Source organism: Pholcus phalangioides, unplaced genomic scaffold (genome assembly GCF_987345545.1).
Source record: "Pholcus phalangioides strain wild (caught in Gottingen) unplaced genomic scaffold, Ppha-v1.0 ptg000015l_1, whole genome shotgun sequence".
Lineage (NCBI taxonomy): Eukaryota > Metazoa > Arthropoda > Arachnida > Araneae > Pholcidae > Pholcus > Pholcus phalangioides.
The window spans coordinates 14,641,954-14,660,258 of NW_028301608.1; the positions used below are offsets into that span (position 1 = coordinate 14,641,954).

Sequence of the window (18,305 nt, forward strand, 5' to 3'; positions counted from 1 at the left end):
CCTGTGTTTTATCAATTTATTTATCAATAGGCCTAGTCTTGTTTTTTTCACTCATTTATCTTTTGATTTGTCAGTCTTGGAATTTAATGTATCCTATATGGTCAGGTACTTCTGCTATTCTTATTTCTGACAGCTTGTTGCTGATAGAAGAACATGGGAAATACTATAATGAATCATAAAACATTTCATGATTCATTCCAAAATGTATGTTGACATGCCTTTTTTATGCCTGGGCATTTTAATTCAAAATATAAAAACATGCATAAAATGTTCAATTTTATCCCAATTAATCATTTTTTCTCATATATTTAAATAGTATAGAATATATATCAATAGGAACAGCATTCTTGACATCATTGGTGGTCGGCTGGTCCGAGACCAGTGGTTAAACAATCTGACCACCGAGGGAAAACATTGTAGTGGTCCACGGGACCAATACCAAAAAACGTCACCAGTCAGTTTGACACCTGAAAATGTCTTTTTTGCTGAATGTGCTAAAAAAAATGTGCATTTATGTGAAGATATGTTGTTTTAATTATTTCATAATCAATGTTGCTGTTTGAATTTTAGCAAAAAAAGACATTCAGAATATATTTTTTTCATAGCAAGTATTTTTGCACATTTTTTTCTGAAAATGTAATGTAAAAAGGAATGTCTCTTCAAACCTCCACACTTGTTTGTTGATAAAACCACAGAATCAACACTGGTAGCTTCATAAGGGTTGACTACAGTTCTAATTGTTTTTTATTGATTTTTGCGCTCCTGGTGATATATCACTCTTCTAATTGGCAATATATTTAGGAAAACTAATTATTATTCAGAAGAGCTTTTTCGGTTAGTGAATCACTTATGATGTCTGTGGACCAGTAGGTTCTCATATTCACTGGTCCGTGGGACAAATGACTTTTTTTTTCCGATTCTAATGCTGAGACATTAATATTGATGGCCCAGTTCAAAAAGGCAACAAGCCAAAATTCTATGTTTTGAGAATTCTGCAATTTAGAGATTCATTTTATATGAAACTGAATGTGAATCAAATCAAATTTAATTATGATAGGGAGCATACAAGCAGAATTGGGAGATTTTGCTGTTTTGAAATATAATTTTAAATAAATAAATATAGAGGTGCTTTCCACCATTCTCATGTCATGCATAACTCAATAATACAAATTTCTTAGTTGCCCTTTTAAACCGGCCATCAATATTATGTGATATACTCTTTACATAAAGATTTTAGGCTGCCTTTTTTACTTTGCTGCCAGGCAGGGTCTGCAGTAACTGAAAAACTAATTTCATATGCACTCTGAAACTATTCAGTTATGTGAATTTTGTTGTACTGTTCTGTGTATATCATATACTTGTCCTAGAATTTTACAGCTATTGTGTGATTGTGATCATAGAGAAGTTATCTCCGCATCAGTTTTTATTTATGCCTCCTATATTCTAGGATCAAATTATTATGTGAGAATTTTATCCACTATCGATCGTGAACTGCTAAAACCTAGTGCCAGTGTCGCTCTTCACAAACACAGTAATGCCTTGGTTGATGTTCTTCCTCCAGAAGCTGATAGCAGCATATCCATGCTCAGAGCTGGTAATGTTCACATACTTCTTGCATTTCAATCTCTCATTTGAGTTTTGCATTATATAATTCTCAGTGTTGTTCGATTTTAACCAAGTGGTTTTTTTTTTTCAAAAAGTCAAATAAAAGTGGCCTAAATATAATTTTTCCTTGAAAAATATCATATTGGATCGTTATTAATCAAAATTTTTAATTTTTATCACATTTTATATTCTTGGGGTATATTGTGATGGTATATCTTTAAATGGCATAAGATGGTGTAAGTGGTTTTTTTTTTCAAAAGTCTCATAAAAGTGGTCTGAATATATATATTTTTTCATATGAAGTATCTTAGTTATTTAAAGTTATATACAGAAGCCAAAATTTCTCATTCTTACCACATTTTCTGATCTTTGGCTACATTCTGATGCTCTATATATACCAGGTGTACAAGTATGAAATGCGGATTTCAGAAAACAGATGGTGCACCAATGCAGTTTGCGCTATAAAGATTTGACACTGTGCCATTTTGTTGTGTCATCAACAAGTGTCAGACGTGCACGAGTGATAAATTGGTAAAGTGTGTATATAGTGTTGTATTGTTGTGTTCAATATGTCGAAATTTATACCGAACAAAGAGCATTCGCAGACAGCATTAATTTTTTTGTCTTCATTTGAGGAAAACTGCTGCTGAATCATACCGATTACTTCGAGAAGCTTATGGTAAACATGCTCCATCGCAAGATACGTGTGAATGATGGTTTCGGTGTTTCAAAAGTGGTGACTTCGATGTTGCAGAGAGGAAACGTGGAAAACCGCCAAAAAAAAAAAAATTGTGGAATTGGAAGCATTGTTGGATGAAGATGATAGTACACAGACACAAAAAAAACTCGCAGAGCAATTGGGCGTTAGTCAACAAGCTGTTTCCAATCGCAATGCTCCATGGCAATATGCAATGCTCCTTGATAATGTTCAATGGTCAATATGCAATGCTCCATCACATATGGCAAAAGCGGTTTGTGGTACATTGGAAACACTCAGCTGGGAAGTTCTACCCTATGCGGCTTACTCACCAGACTTAGCTCCTTCCAATTACCACTTGTTTGCATTGATGGGTCACACACTTTCTGAGCAGCGCTTTGGTTCGTACGAAGATGTGAAAAATAGCTCGATGAATGGTTCGCAGCAAAAGGGGAAGATTTTTACTGGTGTGGTATTCACAAATTTCAGGAAAGATGGGAAAAATGTATAACAAGCAATGGAGCATGCTTTGAATAAAGCACTTTTTATCATTCTTCCGAATTTAACGTGTTTTTTTTTTGAAAAAAAAATCAGCATTTCACATTGTATACCTGGTATATCTTTACCAAATTCATGAATAAGGATTGCATCACACATCTAAATGTAGTGGTGTATTATCTCACAAGGTTTCTTTTTCCCTTCACAAAGCAGCAGCAACAGTAGTGATACCATCATGCTAGGGGCAGGTGGTCTTATAATCCAATAAAGACACCAGCTGTCCCTAAAGCGCAAAGATTAATGTACTAGTACTTACATTACCTCACAGACATTTTCATTTCCTTTCCCCATAAGAAGTAGCACATCTCACACTATATCACCTAGTCTTAATATTCAATAGTTGTTTTTTTTATACTTTCACTGTTAGGCCCAGTTAATCAGAGTTCTACTGTATAGTAGTAGTAACAGATTTATGAAAAATAATCAGCTATATACAGGATGATTATAATTAAAGTTTTGATTTTGAAACTATACAATAAGTACTGGTCAGAATGGATTGGAAATTTGCATGGATACTCTTGAAGCAATGGAATTTTCTTTGGCGAAAGAAATGTGCAAGTAGATGATGCTGTACTTGGCCAGCATAATCTATTGTGTGCAGCCACATCATTTCGGCCCTTCCACAGCATCAGTGTGGTATAGAACAACTTCTATCGAGATGCACATTGCAATACCAGCTGCTGAAGACCCGTTTTGACAATAACAGGATTGCACGACACCTGGCCGGTCATCAGTTCATTTGACCTTAACCCTTGCAACTTCTGGCTGTGGGTTGTCAAAATGTTATGAACAGTGGTCGGATTGCAAACTTTGGTGAATTGCAAGCTTCAGGGCATCCCCTATATATTAGAAGTTCCTCAGGAATATTGACGTAGGGGTGCATTTGGTTTAATAAAGGTGAATTGCAAGCGCATCCACATCATGACCATGACATATTCTGATCTGTTGTTAAACAAGAATTTTTGTGCTTTCACCTCATAGCCAGAACACGGTGGACAACATATTTAACATTTCTAGAGTAAGTTGGTTATTTGTTCAATTACTTCACTCTCTCTATTTTTGTGATGTTTCCATGAATTATGAAATCGTGTAATGCTATAATTAAGTTATCATTTTGTCATGACTGGCTATTGTTTCCATTCTGCAAGCAAATTTTCCATGTGTTGGAGGATGTCATTAATTTTACATTTTAAAGTCTTTTTTCCCCCTTACTTAATAAAATTTAATTTCTTCAGAAATATTCATGTCAATTTTCAAGTCATTGTGACAATCAGTTTTTGAAATCAGAACCTTAATTATATAAACCCTGTATATCGTAAATCATCGTTAATTAATCTGCATTATTTATGCTTCATTGAATATATTATATTCATCTAATTTTTATTATACAACCTCTGACAATAAAGTTCGGTGAATAGTCCTGTAACATTAACGTAGATGAAATGTTAACGAAAGTTACCATACTGTCCTTCGAAACAGTCACCTCCCATTACTATGCACCGCTGAGATCTATGCATGTCCTGGAAACTTTGCAAGAAGTCTTCTTTTGGGATGGAGTTCAAAAGCCTCATCACGTGTTGTTGGATGTCAGGAATAACGTCAAATCTCTTTCCTTTCAAAGCGAGTTTGAGTCGTGGGAATAGGAAGAAGTCTGGAGGATTGAGATCTGGCGAGTATGGTGGATGTTCAATTTGCACCACTCCCTTTTTTTGCCAAGAACTGTTTGACGATATTGGCTGTGTGAGGGCGAGCATTGTCGTGAACAAGAAACCATGAACCTTGTTGTGCGTACTGAGGTCGTACTCTGTGTACACAAAGTTTCATGAAACGGGTCAAAATTTCAATGTACCTTGCAGCATTCATCGTCGTTCCCTCGGGTAGAAATTCCTTGTGGATAATGCTGTGACTATCAAAAAAGGTGATAAGCATCGTTTTGATGCGTGATTTTTCTGCTCCGACCTTTTTCCGACGAGGTGATGCAGGAGAACGTCATTCCATGCTTTGCCGTTTCGTTTCAGGGTCGTACCTGAGACACCAGGACTCATCCGCAGTGACAATACAGTTCAAGAAATTTGGTGTTGCATCCGCCGTTTTGACAAAATCCTGTGAAGCCTGTAAACGTGCCTGCTTCTGATCGTCAGTCAAGTGATGTGGCACAAGACGACAACACGCCTTTTGCATCCCTAAATTCTGGGTAACGATTTGTCGCACGTGTTCACTGTTAATCTGCAGTTCATCAGCTATCATGCGCACAGTTAATCGACGATCTTTCGTGATTGTTTTCGTCACTGACGGAGGTCGCCGGTCTTCCGCTATGGGGGTTGTCAGAAACACTTTCCCGGCCTTCTCTAAAACGGGCAAACCACGCGTACACACACTTCATGGACAGTGCTTGATCTTCATAAACACGTACCAGCATCGCGTGAGTTTCTTTCAGTGTCTTGCCAAGCTTAAAACAAAACTTTAAATTGATCTTTTGTTCGTTCATTTTCTTGTTCTCAGTTAAGAACCAACACAGTAAACAAGCAATTTGTAAAACAAGTCTTTCACGGAACACAAATGACGCTCAACTGAACAACTGTGGCGGCAGATGGTCAACACTTGCCACTACGCATGTGCAGCATTTTGCTTCATCAGTGTTGCCAGATCGGCCATTCTGACTTCATTCACCGAACTTTATTGTCAGAGGTTGTAGTTTTTGCAAAATAGCTTCCTAATTAAGCATACTGAAAGTAACTGGAGAAAATATCTTTATATTATATGATTAATAATAATAATAATAAAAGAATTTTCAAACACAGTAATCCATTGAGTTAAGCAAAAAATAATTAAGTTGCAAAAGTTGGTTTTTGTTAAAATGTAAGAAATATTTATTAATATGGGAATAGTGTTAATTACCATTAATAACTAAACATTTTATTTTAATTAGTTATTGGAAGCTTAAATGATTTTTCAGAAATTTTATTGTTTTTAATGTTAATGCTATTTAAAACAAAAACAAAAAAACCTGGTTTTTTTACCAACCCTGATAATTCTATTAAAAGTGAATAATGAAATTATGCCACTTGGTTTTTCTTTACAGTATATGTAGGTTATGCTATCCCAGTTTTTGTTAATAATACTGCCAATCATTTTTTTCCAGATGAAAAGCCTGAAGTAACTTATGCAGACATTGGAGGTTTGGATATTCAGAAGCAAGAAATAAAAGAAGCAGTTGAACTACCACTTACTCATTTTGAGCTGTACAAGCAGATAGGCATTGACCCACCTAGAGGAGTTCTCATGTATGGCCCACCTGGTTGTGGTAAAACCATGCTTGCTAAAGCTGTTGCCCATCATACCACAGGTTAATTATCCATCTATGATTGTTAAAAATATTTTTGTATTATTGCTTCTGTAATTTCCTACCTATAATCTACATGATCACAGCTAATGAAATCGTAGGGAATGGGGTTTGAGGAAAAACATTGATCCTTCTACTCACTCACTTCTATATGCTATCTGATACCTTGAAAGAAATAATAAATTAATATATGGCATGCTAAATATAGTTGGTATAAAATTTTTTATTACTTATTTTTATTCAAATGTGTCTCAAAAGAAAAGCTGCAGATAATATGTAGGAATTTATGGTATAGGTACAGTAGAACATAATTATAATGGACAGTTAAAAAAAAATAAAATAAAAATAAAGAATAAATGGTGCGTATTTTTATCTGACAAGATAAAAGAAGCATTTTGTATTCCCAAGCAAGCGATTAAATATCAATCATTGTTTTGCATAAACATGGATGTGTGGCTGCATTATTCATACCACTTGCCAGCCAGAAAAATTGAGATTTTCACAGTGTATGTAAACTACATAGGCATCTTTTTCAATTCAACCTATGTTGAAGACTGTTTTTTATTTGATATATAATATACACTTTTATAATAACTAACTAATTCTAATTTTTATAGCTAACAAATTCCAAATTTTTGTGATAAGTAAGCCACAACTTATCGAATTCATATTTTCTAAAATGATCTCAATTAATTTGACATATACTTACTCTCTGAGTACAGCGTAGATTGTAAATTTTATTATCTTTTTTAACACGCCTCTTATACACGTACACTCACACACCACATACAGTTTCTGAACTTCATCCAGCTTGTAGGGAGCAGCATCGAATAGGGAAGCTTATGGGAGTCTTAAAGACTCGGTACGCCCTGAAAAAGTATATCTACCTCAGTCAATCAGTCAGTTTATAGCTAACTACTAGCTGCATTTTCGTTTATGTACACCTGCTTTATTACAACACTCCTATCAGAATTAATTATTTGTTATAAACCAGACTTTCATTGAAATGCTTTGCTAGATTGTAATTTTTTTATTATCTTATAAAATCTTTAGTGGTAAAGAACTAATGATTGAATTCTTCCAGTAGATTTGGTTTTCCTTGGCATTGTAGTGCCACGGGTATTGTTTTGTTTAGAAATGTATTTGATTTGGTTGTATTTTCTGTTTTTTTACAATCAAGTTGAAACATTTCGCATCAGTTGAATTCTTTTTTCTTTTTTTCATTTCTGGAATTTATGAAAATATGTTATTTCCAGAACTATATTAATGTTTGTGGTTATTTTTCTAGCTGCTTTCATTCGTGTTGTGGGCTCTGAGTTTGTTCAGAAATATCTCGGTGAAGGACCACGTATGGTAAGAGATGTGTTTCGTTTAGCCAGAGAAAATGCTCCAGCCATAATCTTCATAGATGAGATTGATGCCATTGCCACAAAACGATTTGATGCTCAAACTGGAGGTGAGAACACAGAAATATAATTCTTTGAAAGATTATTAATTGTTTCCATTTTATACCTCTTGAATCTTTGTTTAATTATGCATACAATAATATGTGTATATCGTGTGCATAATTTGTCATTCTCGTTTTGGCCATTTCTTTTATCAATTCTATTCATTGTCTTACATCAGCATAGGATTTTTAATAGAACATCAATATTGTTTCAAAGGTTCTTTAAGTGTATCAAGATTAGTAATCTCTGTCTTATATTATATTGTATTGCATTTAGAATTACAGATTCAATATTTGAACTAATAGTTGATATGAAAACCACATTAAAAGGCTTAACAAGGCTCAAATATCAAGCAGCTGTTCTCTTGTACCATCATAATTAGGGATGGGACAAAGTTTGATTTTGACCGAATGGTTGAATACAAATATTTGGTTAATGTCTTGGCCGAACACCAAATATTTGGCAGCAGAATATCAATTTTCTTAAAATTCATTACAATTATAAATAAAATTAGTGTTTTTAATTGAAAATGAAATTACTGAAAATTTAAAATGATTGAAATTGCACTATAATTATGTGATTGGAAGATTTTTATTGCCACGGAATGAGACAATTATATTTAAAAATCAGATATTAATGTTGTGTTTCAAAGAATCAATTTTTTTAAATGCTTGTTACAATTTCACATCTAATTAAGAAAATTTCAACTATTATTTACTCCCAATTAGTAAAGCATCAAAATTTATGACTCATCTTCTTGTTTTTCCTCTTTAGATGACTTTTCTCTTTTGCGTTTTTCAGTAACTTAATACAGTGAAACTTGGGCTAATATTATAATATGATTTGTTCCAGAATTGCATTCATTAGTCCAAACCTGATTTTCCATAAGTTTCTATAGAAAATAGTTTCAAATCATTCTAGGAACTGTCCGAAAAATTTCAAAGCAACTTTAGTAAAACACTAAGAGGCACTGTGAAAAAGATAAATACTGACCAAATTCTGAGATAAACAACTTCACAATTGAATAAAGGAAAATTTAAAGCAAGATAAAAAACTGGACATATTTTTATTTGGCACCATGTATGTGTTGGCTCCCAAGGATATGGCAGCGGCTTCAAATCAAAGTATTTTGGGCTTTTTCTAACTATTTCAAAAGCAAACTTTATTCAAACTTGGAACGTTAACATGCATAGCCTCAATATGACCACTTTACTCCATATTTCTCAATCAATTCTCCTCCCTATTACTCTTTGAATTAACGTTCTCAAACAGTCGCTCGTTACTCGAGCACAAAGTCACGATACATCTTTTCCTTTTCAGCAACTGCTCGATAGCTTCCTACATATGCTTTGCATTCTAGTTTGGGAGACATAGTGAAAAAAAATGAGTGTGAGAGGTAGTGGGCTATGTGATATATTCAGCTCATTTCTCTCTTACATGTAGATGGAAAAAATGAGTTCCTGGAATGTTATCCTGGCATCCATATTTGTCATGGGCATTTTTTTCCACCACCTTGTTGGCCATTTTGCCTGTTTTGGTCTTGTATTTGTATAATGTAGAAATTGTTCAGTTTGGTATTAAGAATTGCTGTATGCACTGAAACCATTCAAGTCCAAGGCTTTTTTTGTAAATGCATTTTCCCTTAGCTTAATTCATTCATTATCAGATGGCTTCAAATATTTCTGAAAGACAAGGGTATCTATAGGAAGCGATTCCAAAATGGGAAAAACATAAATCTGGCTTGAGTGAGTTACTCTTTGGATTCATTTTGATTGGCATAAAAATTTAGTTCTTGATGCATCTGTGACAAAAAAACTTTTGAAAAAAACTTTTTTTTTCTGAAAAATTCATAAGTTGAGGCATTGATTAGCCAAAGTATTACAGTATCTTGTCTATTTACATCCTTCAGTAGTAAACTTGTGTAATTCATGTTAATTTTTACCTTATTGCTGTGTAGGATTCTGTTTTCAGTTTCATATTTTCCCTATCTTAGAAATTCACTCGTGATGTAACCGCACAGATATACACCACACAATAAAATTTAATCAGTAAATTTCAAATTTATGCGAAAAATTCCAATCAGTATATTTTTTTAAAATTAGTTTGATGTACTTAGATTTACACAGATGTTCAGCCAAATACCTAAGCAACATTCAGCGAAAGAGCTTAATAGGTTGAATACTAAATAGTAACTGAATATTCTTCGCATCTCTAATCATAAGTAATGAAACTGAAGTGCATTTCAATTCAAAATCGAAGTGTTTTAATGAAGGAAGTGAAGTTGTCCATTTTATTTTTTCTGAAATAGTTTTTTTCTTCAAAAAATCTAAGAAAGCTAAAAATTAAGAAATATAGTTTCCCTGTACTGTATTCGTGCACTCGCAAGTTCAAAGACTGTTTTAACAATATGTAAACATGGCTGCTTTTGTCATGAGAAATAGGGCTCATATTTTGCCACTTCCAACCCAAAGCTTATTGTAGGTTTTTTTTTCTTTCTGTTTCAAAGTTTGTTTTTTTTTTGATTATAAAGAACCAACATTCTACAAATAGAGAGCATTTTAAAAATTTATTTCCACATAAGCTATGGCTATCATTGCAGACTGCAGAATATTCAAATTCATTTTAGAGGATTCTTGTATTAAAAGGGGCTACACAGTAGGGGGGATCGAAAAGTATAAGAAAATTTTTTTTTGAAATTACTTTTTGCATAGGATGGGAAAGTTGTGTCTTGGGTATATTAGTTTGCGTAATTGTTTTTATTGAAATCCATTCATATCTTCTGGTGCCCCAAAACTAGTTAAAAATTGACATTTTGATGAAAATTTATAAAAAAATTTTCGAAATTATTTATGGCGTGGGTGGGAAAGTTGGGTCTTGGATATATATATATGTTGCATAATTTTTTTATTGAAATTCATATCTTCTGGTGGCCAAGTGCCCCAAAACTAACTAAAATTGACGTTTTCTTGAAAATATTTTTAAATTACTTTTGACATGGGGTGGGAAAGTTCAGTCTTGGGCATATTAGTTTGCATAATTTCTTTTTACTGAAATCCATTCATATCTTTTGGTGGCCCAAGTTCCCTAAAAATAGTTAAAAATTCACACTTTTATGAAAATGTATTAAAAATTGTAAATTAATGAAAAATGTTTATAAATTTTGCAGAGTATTCAGGTATTAAAGTATAAACTTACAAATAATAATAATTTTATAATACATGAAGTATAAATTTAAAAATCGAAGCAATAAATCATAAGAAAAATTGAAGTTATATAATGGCTTTTTTAATTGTATTAATTTGAAAATTTACATATTTCTAAATGTTGTAATGCTTTTTGGTATTAAAACGTTTGATATGGCTTTTTGATTTTATCCTATTCAATATGGAGCAGTGTCTCTTTTTCCACACACACTTTCTGACGCCTCAGAAACTAGGCAAATGCATCTTTCAACTGCTTGGGTATGGCATGAATATTTTCACCATTCCTTCCAACACTATACTAAATAATTTTATACATTCAATAATAAACAATAAATGATTTTTCATTCTCTGCCTATTCTATTTTCCTGTAAAATTGATTATTCAACTCATTTTTTATTCAAAATTTGCATAAAAATTAATTTTTGGCAAATATTTAACTGTCTCGGGGCACCGGAAGAAATTAATTGAAGTTGAAAAATTTTTGTATTTATGCTAGTATGCTTAAAAGACAACTTTTGCACCCCAAGCTGATTCTTTTATCCACATTTCGATTTTTTGATCCACCCTTCTACACAATGCACTCAATGGTATCTTTAAATGTTATTGACCAAGCTGTTGTTACTGAATGAATGAACGTCAGAACTTTGCCACTGGACTTATCCCGTTGCAGAGATCTCTTTCAGCTCAGCTTCGTGGCAGAGTTCCGAACAAGCTATTGTTACTGTGGAATCCCTCAATAACCTACACCATTGTGCTAATGGGTGCTAAAAAATTTTGTTGGTAACGGGTAATGTCCATCAATATACAGCAAAATACATCGAGGCTCTGTTCCATAGACTTTAAAAGTGTTCATTAACAGAAGGTGATTGAAAATGGGGAGTGTCCGTTATAGAGGTTTCACCATATATAAAGGGTGTTCTGGTCATGGATTGACAAACTCAGAGGGTTGTTAGTAGACAAAAAGAATAAAAATTGCAATAGAACATGGTGTGTCGCAAACCACATTGAGAGGGTGAAAATCACGAAAAACGCATGCAGGTTTCAACATCACGCTGAAACGACAAAAATATTTATTTGATTAATTATTGCAAGAGTTGTTGGAAGTGGCAGCCGCTGACATCATTGCACAGTCTACAACGACATAAAAACTATTCCTGGACATGCTCGAAGAAACCAGGTATGCTTTTGATGTCTGCCGCAGCAACGGTAATCCGTGCTATGAGATCCTCCAGTGTGTCCACAGGCATCGCATGAATGAGTGATTTAAGGTGACCCCATAGGAAAATGTCATGGATTGAGATCTGCCAAACGTGGAGGCCAAGCAATGTATCCAATCCACCTCCTTGTTTATATAACATCAAGGCAGGGCTCCCACTCGTCCTACTTTTCCTACTTTTCAGTAAAATGTCCTACTTTTGTCCTACTTTCTCGGTTTTGTCCTACTTTCTCGGTTTTGTCCTACTTTCTCGGTTTTGTCCTACTTTCTAGTTTTTGTCCTACTTTTCCTACTTTTTATCAAATCCTATCGACAAAATTTGTGTAATTGGTTTTAATTGAGCAGGAAATCATTGATATATTGCCAAATATTACAAATGTTGAAGACTGCAATTAATGATTTGCCAAAGCTGAAATTGTATCATTTTTAAGGTTATTTGGGGGGGGGGGGGGGTTATGTGAACCATTTGGTTGATTAATTTTTCATTTGCTTAGTTTGAGGGTTCAACAAGTATAGTAGTCATTAAAAACTTCTGTCTGGATGGAAAAATAATTTTTTTTATTACTTCATTGTCTTGTACAGTAACTAACATTCAGCATTCAAAATTATAGTGCAAATAGGTGAAACAACAGTTTGCATTTCAAAGCAGTTGGATACATATGCCTATTCCAGGTTTGGTGATTCTGATACCCCAATAGCATTCAGTTTTATGTATTTTTAAGGCATGAAGAGGCATAAACAATATTTACAATGTTCAGCAAATAGCTAGAAATGGAAGTGTTTCATTTGTCAAAAATGATTACACTGGCATATTGAACAGTAAAATGTCAACAAATCCCTTTAAAAAATGATGGACAGCACAGTAAAACTACCTGGTTCACCTTGCCTTATTTACATCGGATCTTGTAATCTACACATTTTGCACTGTGCTTCTGAAAGTGGTCTCGAAGGAGCGTCATTCTTAAAATACGTACATTTTCAAAATTTGCTGTGCGTTGTCGAAGAGAGTTGACAAGCTCTGCACTTTGGAAGACTCCAAAAAAGAATGTAATATGTATGGGGAGAGACAGCAAAGAATTATTTGTGGTTGCTAGTGTATTGTTTTGGCCAAAAATTGGTTTTGTAACCAAGTCATTTGTCATTTTGTTTTGGCTTGAGTCAATCTTATAGGAAACTGAGTGTTATGAAAAAAAAAGTTAATTCAAAATTAAATTTTTTTTTAATTATTTGAAAATTTTTTTTTTTTTTTGCAAAAAAAAATTTTTTTAGGGATTTTTTCCATTATGCTATGATTATGTTGTCTAAGGGGGTTACCCTCTCCCATCCTACTTTTTAGTCTTGCATTTTCCTACTTTTTCTCATTTTTTGAGTGGGAGCCCTGCATCAAGGTAATTCACACCTCGCGGGAAAAACGTGCAGGGGCACCATCATGCATGAACCACGTGCCTCGCTGCACTGCGGACAGTGCACTTTGCAGCAATTCCGGGAGGACGTGTTGCAGAAAAACTAGGTACGTTGCTCCATTCAGGTGTTCAGGCAGCAAGTATGGCGTTAAGAGATAATCACTGAGGATTCGTGCCCACACGTTGACACTAAACCTCTGTTGAGATTTCCATGGGACACTGGCGTTGGGATTATCCATCACCACATGTGTGCATAATGTGTGTTGACAATATGTTCTCACGTATAGATGGCCTCATCAGTAAATAAAACAGTCAAAACCTGCATGTGTTTTTTGCGATTTTCACCCTCTCAACATGGTTTCCAACACCATGTTCCATTGCAATTTTTGTTCCTTTTGATGTCTAATAACTCTCTAAGTTTGTCAGCCCATTAACAGAACACCCTGTATGTAAGCTGCCTTCCTCATTGTTTAAATTCATTGAATCCGTGAATACTTGTACATTATTATTTTATGAACTTTTTAATGATGAAAAAAAAAATTAAAACTTTTCTTTATATGTAGACATTGCCAAAGTTCTGGCAACTGCAAAATCATTTCTCAAAGTTTTTGTGGCATTTTGTGAACATGAATGAGAATAGTATTGACTACATAATCGCAATATTATCTGACGAGATCAAAATCTCTTTCTTTTAATAATTAGTTCTTTTGATGTTTAGAACTTGAGTTCTAGAGATCAAATGTACATAATAATAATTATTATTTTATCAATTTTTAGTGGCTATGCTAAAAACCCAACATGATTACAGGTTGTTTAAAAGACCCGAATTCAGATTTTTTAACCAATTCATAGCAGTGTCTAGTTTTTAGTTCATAAAAATTCTAGCCCTGATAATAATAAATAATGACAAATTGTTTGGCAATATTTGGGCCTTGATTAAAACAAATAATTTAGCATTAACCCTCTAGCCATGGATATGGCCTCATATCATGTTTCACATTTTCTGTAAAAAATTGTGGGCCATGCTAATATTGCGCTCTATGCACGTAGCAGATGAAAATATCCCGTAATTACGTACATAAAAATTCAAAAGCTGCCCTTGGCTGGAGGTTTATTGTTATTATTATAAATCTGTTCTTAATTATTTAAAATTACTGCGTAAAATAATCTTAATGCATTAAATCAATAATTACAATTGTTTTATAGATTTCATAATTAGTATTAGTCATTAAAATTTCACCAATTCATTATTAATTAAATTGTAAGTTTCTGATTGTTGTGATGAAATTAACTACCATATGATAAATTCTCAACATTCAATCTCATTCTTTTGATAGCTGATAGGGAAGTTCAAAGAATTCTTCTTGAGCTGTTGAATCAGATGGATGGCTTTGATCAGACTACTAACGTTAAGGTATGTATTCCTTCAATATCATTAATTTTGTGATTTACTAAATAAATCAAATTCATTATACAAATATTATATTTACTGAAATTGATGTTTGAAACAGTCTTGAAAGAGCAAGGAAGAATCTCAGAGTTTGAACATAACATAGTTTTAAAAATTGAGTTGTGTGAGGCATATTTTCATGCTATTATAAGCTCATAAATTGTTGAAATTTTCTGAGAATTCTTTTAATGACTTTTAAATCCACAGAAAATTTAAATTTGTTTAGAGTAATAAATTTTATTAATTTGCTATCAATTTTTCTGGTATCTGCTATATCTATCTGGTAGTAATGTGAATGATGTACAATTGTTTGTCACAACAAACCTGCTATAGTATTACAATGACTGGTATGGTTGAGTCTCAAATGTTTTTATATTTATACCAAGTTTTGTTTTCATCTGATGTAATGGCCTGCAATGATCATTCAATCCATTAGCATCCAAATTCAGTTCTGTCCTGCACTTTTTTAATCCTGAAAATGAATGAAATCCCCTCCCAGAGTGTATTTGATATTGGATAATTTGGCATAATCAGCTTGTAATGACAAGAGACACAACATGCTGTATGATTTAACATCTGTGTGTGATTGTGCCTACTACCGCCATTTCTCAAGCTCAGTGGGTATCACAGAATCAGGATACAAAAGTTTTTGACCACAACATATGTCATCCAATACGCATTAATGATGATCACTTTTCTTAAAATACGCATTAATGATGAATCACTTTTCTTAAAATAAAGAAGGAAGAGGATATACTGACAATAGACATGTTTTCATGTTGAAAATTGGTACTTTTTCGTAAACATTCATTCAACAAGAAGGCTGCCTCGTATAAATGCAACACAATATCCACAATTCTTCCAGTGTTAAAAGATGCACTGTAATAAAACCCAGAGAATTTTGTGTCCTGAAAGTTTGAAAGCAATGCCCAATTTCTAGTTTACCATGATGACCTGGTGCCTGGGATTTGTTAAGACCCGATGAAAAAATATCATTGTGTTTGTATTTTATTATTTTCTATACTCACATTATAACTAAAATAATACAAGATGCTTGCTTGACCAGGCATCATAGCAACCATTTTGTTACAACAACCGTAAAATCAATTCCCAAATGTTTTGATATTATAACCATGTTATGTATTTTCTTTTCAATATGTCTGTTTTTGACGAAATAGGAAAAGTTATTATAGCAAGCTTATACCAGGGGTGGCTGACTTCTCACTCTTCAAGGACCAACATAATGGTCAACTTTGCTGCTTCATGGGCCCCACCAGGGACAAGACTCCGGTGTATAAGCCACACCAATAAAATGACCCAGAAAAGTCACAGATTTGTCTCCATCATAAGTAATATGGTGAAAAATAGACACAACTTAGTCAATAAAATTTAACCTGGGCTCCACTTTATAAACTGACATTTCCATTGCTTTTCTGGTTCCCAGCTAGTAGATCACAGCATCAAAAATTACTGTTTCTTTAGAAAATTAGGCCATTCAATTTCATCGTGTTTGAATTTTACAGACAAAACATTTTTCGTATATTTTTTTCTGCAATTATTTTTATCCCTTACTCCTGATTTGCAACCTGTGGGTCCATGCGGGTCAAATAGATGTTCAAGGAATTGATTCATGCACCAGTAGCCTTCGAGACAAGTTTTATAATTTAGATGGAAAGCATGCCAAAAGTCAGTCGTGTGTATAGTATTGACTATTATGGGTAAACTCGTGATGGTACCAAGATAAAATGGACTAGCTTTGCAGACCACCTGTATATGTGAAAGGATGCATGTGCACACACACACACACCCCATTACCTGGTGTTCCTGTATGTTCATGAGATTGCATGCAACCAGATTTGCGATGCATGCATTTTTACTACTTCAGTTACCTTCTTGAAACAGGTTTGAGAATGTGTTAAGTCTGCTTCAGTGTGGAATGCCACCATCTTTCTATGTCCAAATTTAGAGATGAGTGCTTCTCTGTGTTCGACGCAAAAAAATCATTGTGTCTGGGTGTGGAACTCTCTTGTTCAAGGCACAATATGAACCAATCATTCTATATGACACATTCTGGTCTTTTGGAGAATTATTAGGGTCTGCGTAAACTATATATATATAGGAAATGCCGATAGTCTACTGCTGCCACTCAATATAATGAATTGTAGAGGTGCAATGGTAATTTTCATGGTTCAAAGAGTATCGTTACATGATTTCCACTGTATATTATCTGTATTCTATGGAATGAAGTTTCACCTCGGTGGGCAATTTGCCTAGGGTAGCCTTTGTGTTTGTATTTGTGTATTTGCATTATAAAGAGCATCAACTGTAATATGATCAATGCGTGAATTGTGATGCAGAGTGATTCTGGTTTTTTTATACATTTTTTTTGTATGTTAGGTCATCATGGCCACTAACAGGGCAGATACTCTGGATCCCGCTTTGCTTAGACCTGGTAGACTGGACAGAAAAATTGAGTTCCCCTTGCCGGATCGCAGGCAGAAGCGTCTCATTTTCTCAACCATCACAACCAGAATGAATCTGAGCGATGAAGTCGATTTGGAAGATTATGTTGCTCGTCCCGACAGAATATCTGGTGCAGATATCAATGCTATTTGTCAAGAGGTAATTTTTACATGCACTCATTATTGTTATCATACTTTGATTTTGTCATTAATTTAAAGTATTTCATAACTGCTGACACTTTGGATATACTATCTCAGTTGGAACCTTTGTTTTGGTGAATACCTTTTGAGGACATTGAATGTCTGTATGATAAATTTTGTTTATTAATCATTGTCTTAAAATTTCATTTCAGGCTGGTATGCATGCAGTGCGGGAAAATAGATATGTTGTTCTTGCAAAGGACTTTGAAAAGGGTTATAAGAACAACACTAAGAAAGATGAATCTGAACACGAGTTCTACAAGTAAAGTTCATATGCAGAACTCTTATTCGGTTACGAATCAAAGTGTGTGTGAAGACTTTTGCTCTGGTGAATGTTTTGGTAGCAATTGTGTGCTGATGTTTTTTTTAAAATAAAGTTCAATATATTCACAAGTTTAAAGTTAGTTTATTATGGGAGAAATTTGTATATATTCATACACATACAGTAAGATCCAGGGTAGCTTGATTTAAGCTATTCGAATCCTGATTTAAATCAGGTACTTTTGTTATTTCACGCAATTTTGAACTATATGAATTTTTTTTTTACTTGCATGATGTAATACGAGTAAATGAGAGATAAGATTCATATTTTAATTATTTACACATTAATTAATATTTAAATAAATGCGATAAATGTATTTGTTTTTTTGGGGGGGCGGTGGTCAAGAGTCAGGTTGCTAGAATTAATTCAGTTTTTCCTCAGATTTTAGAGAAAGATT

General features: G+C 33.7%; 1 protein-coding gene across 1 annotated transcript in view; it reads left to right on the plus strand.

Annotated features, from left to right (window-relative positions):
* LOC149075509 (26S proteasome regulatory subunit 6B) overlaps positions 1-17,979 on the plus strand; it is a 37,905-nt gene extending 19,926 nt beyond the window's left edge. The window contains exons 4-9 of the mRNA XM_089242874.1: positions 1,448-1,594; positions 6,003-6,206; positions 7,492-7,659; positions 14,811-14,887; positions 17,321-17,545; positions 17,739-17,979. Of these exons, the coding sequence (XP_089099000.1) occupies positions 1,448-1,594; positions 6,003-6,206; positions 7,492-7,659; positions 14,811-14,887; positions 17,321-17,545; positions 17,739-17,852 (935 nt within the window). The 3' untranslated portion in view covers positions 17,853-17,979. The remainder of the gene's footprint in view (positions 1-1,447; positions 1,595-6,002; positions 6,207-7,491; positions 7,660-14,810; positions 14,888-17,320; positions 17,546-17,738) is intronic.
* The last annotated feature ends 326 nt before the right edge of the window (positions 17,980-18,305 follow it).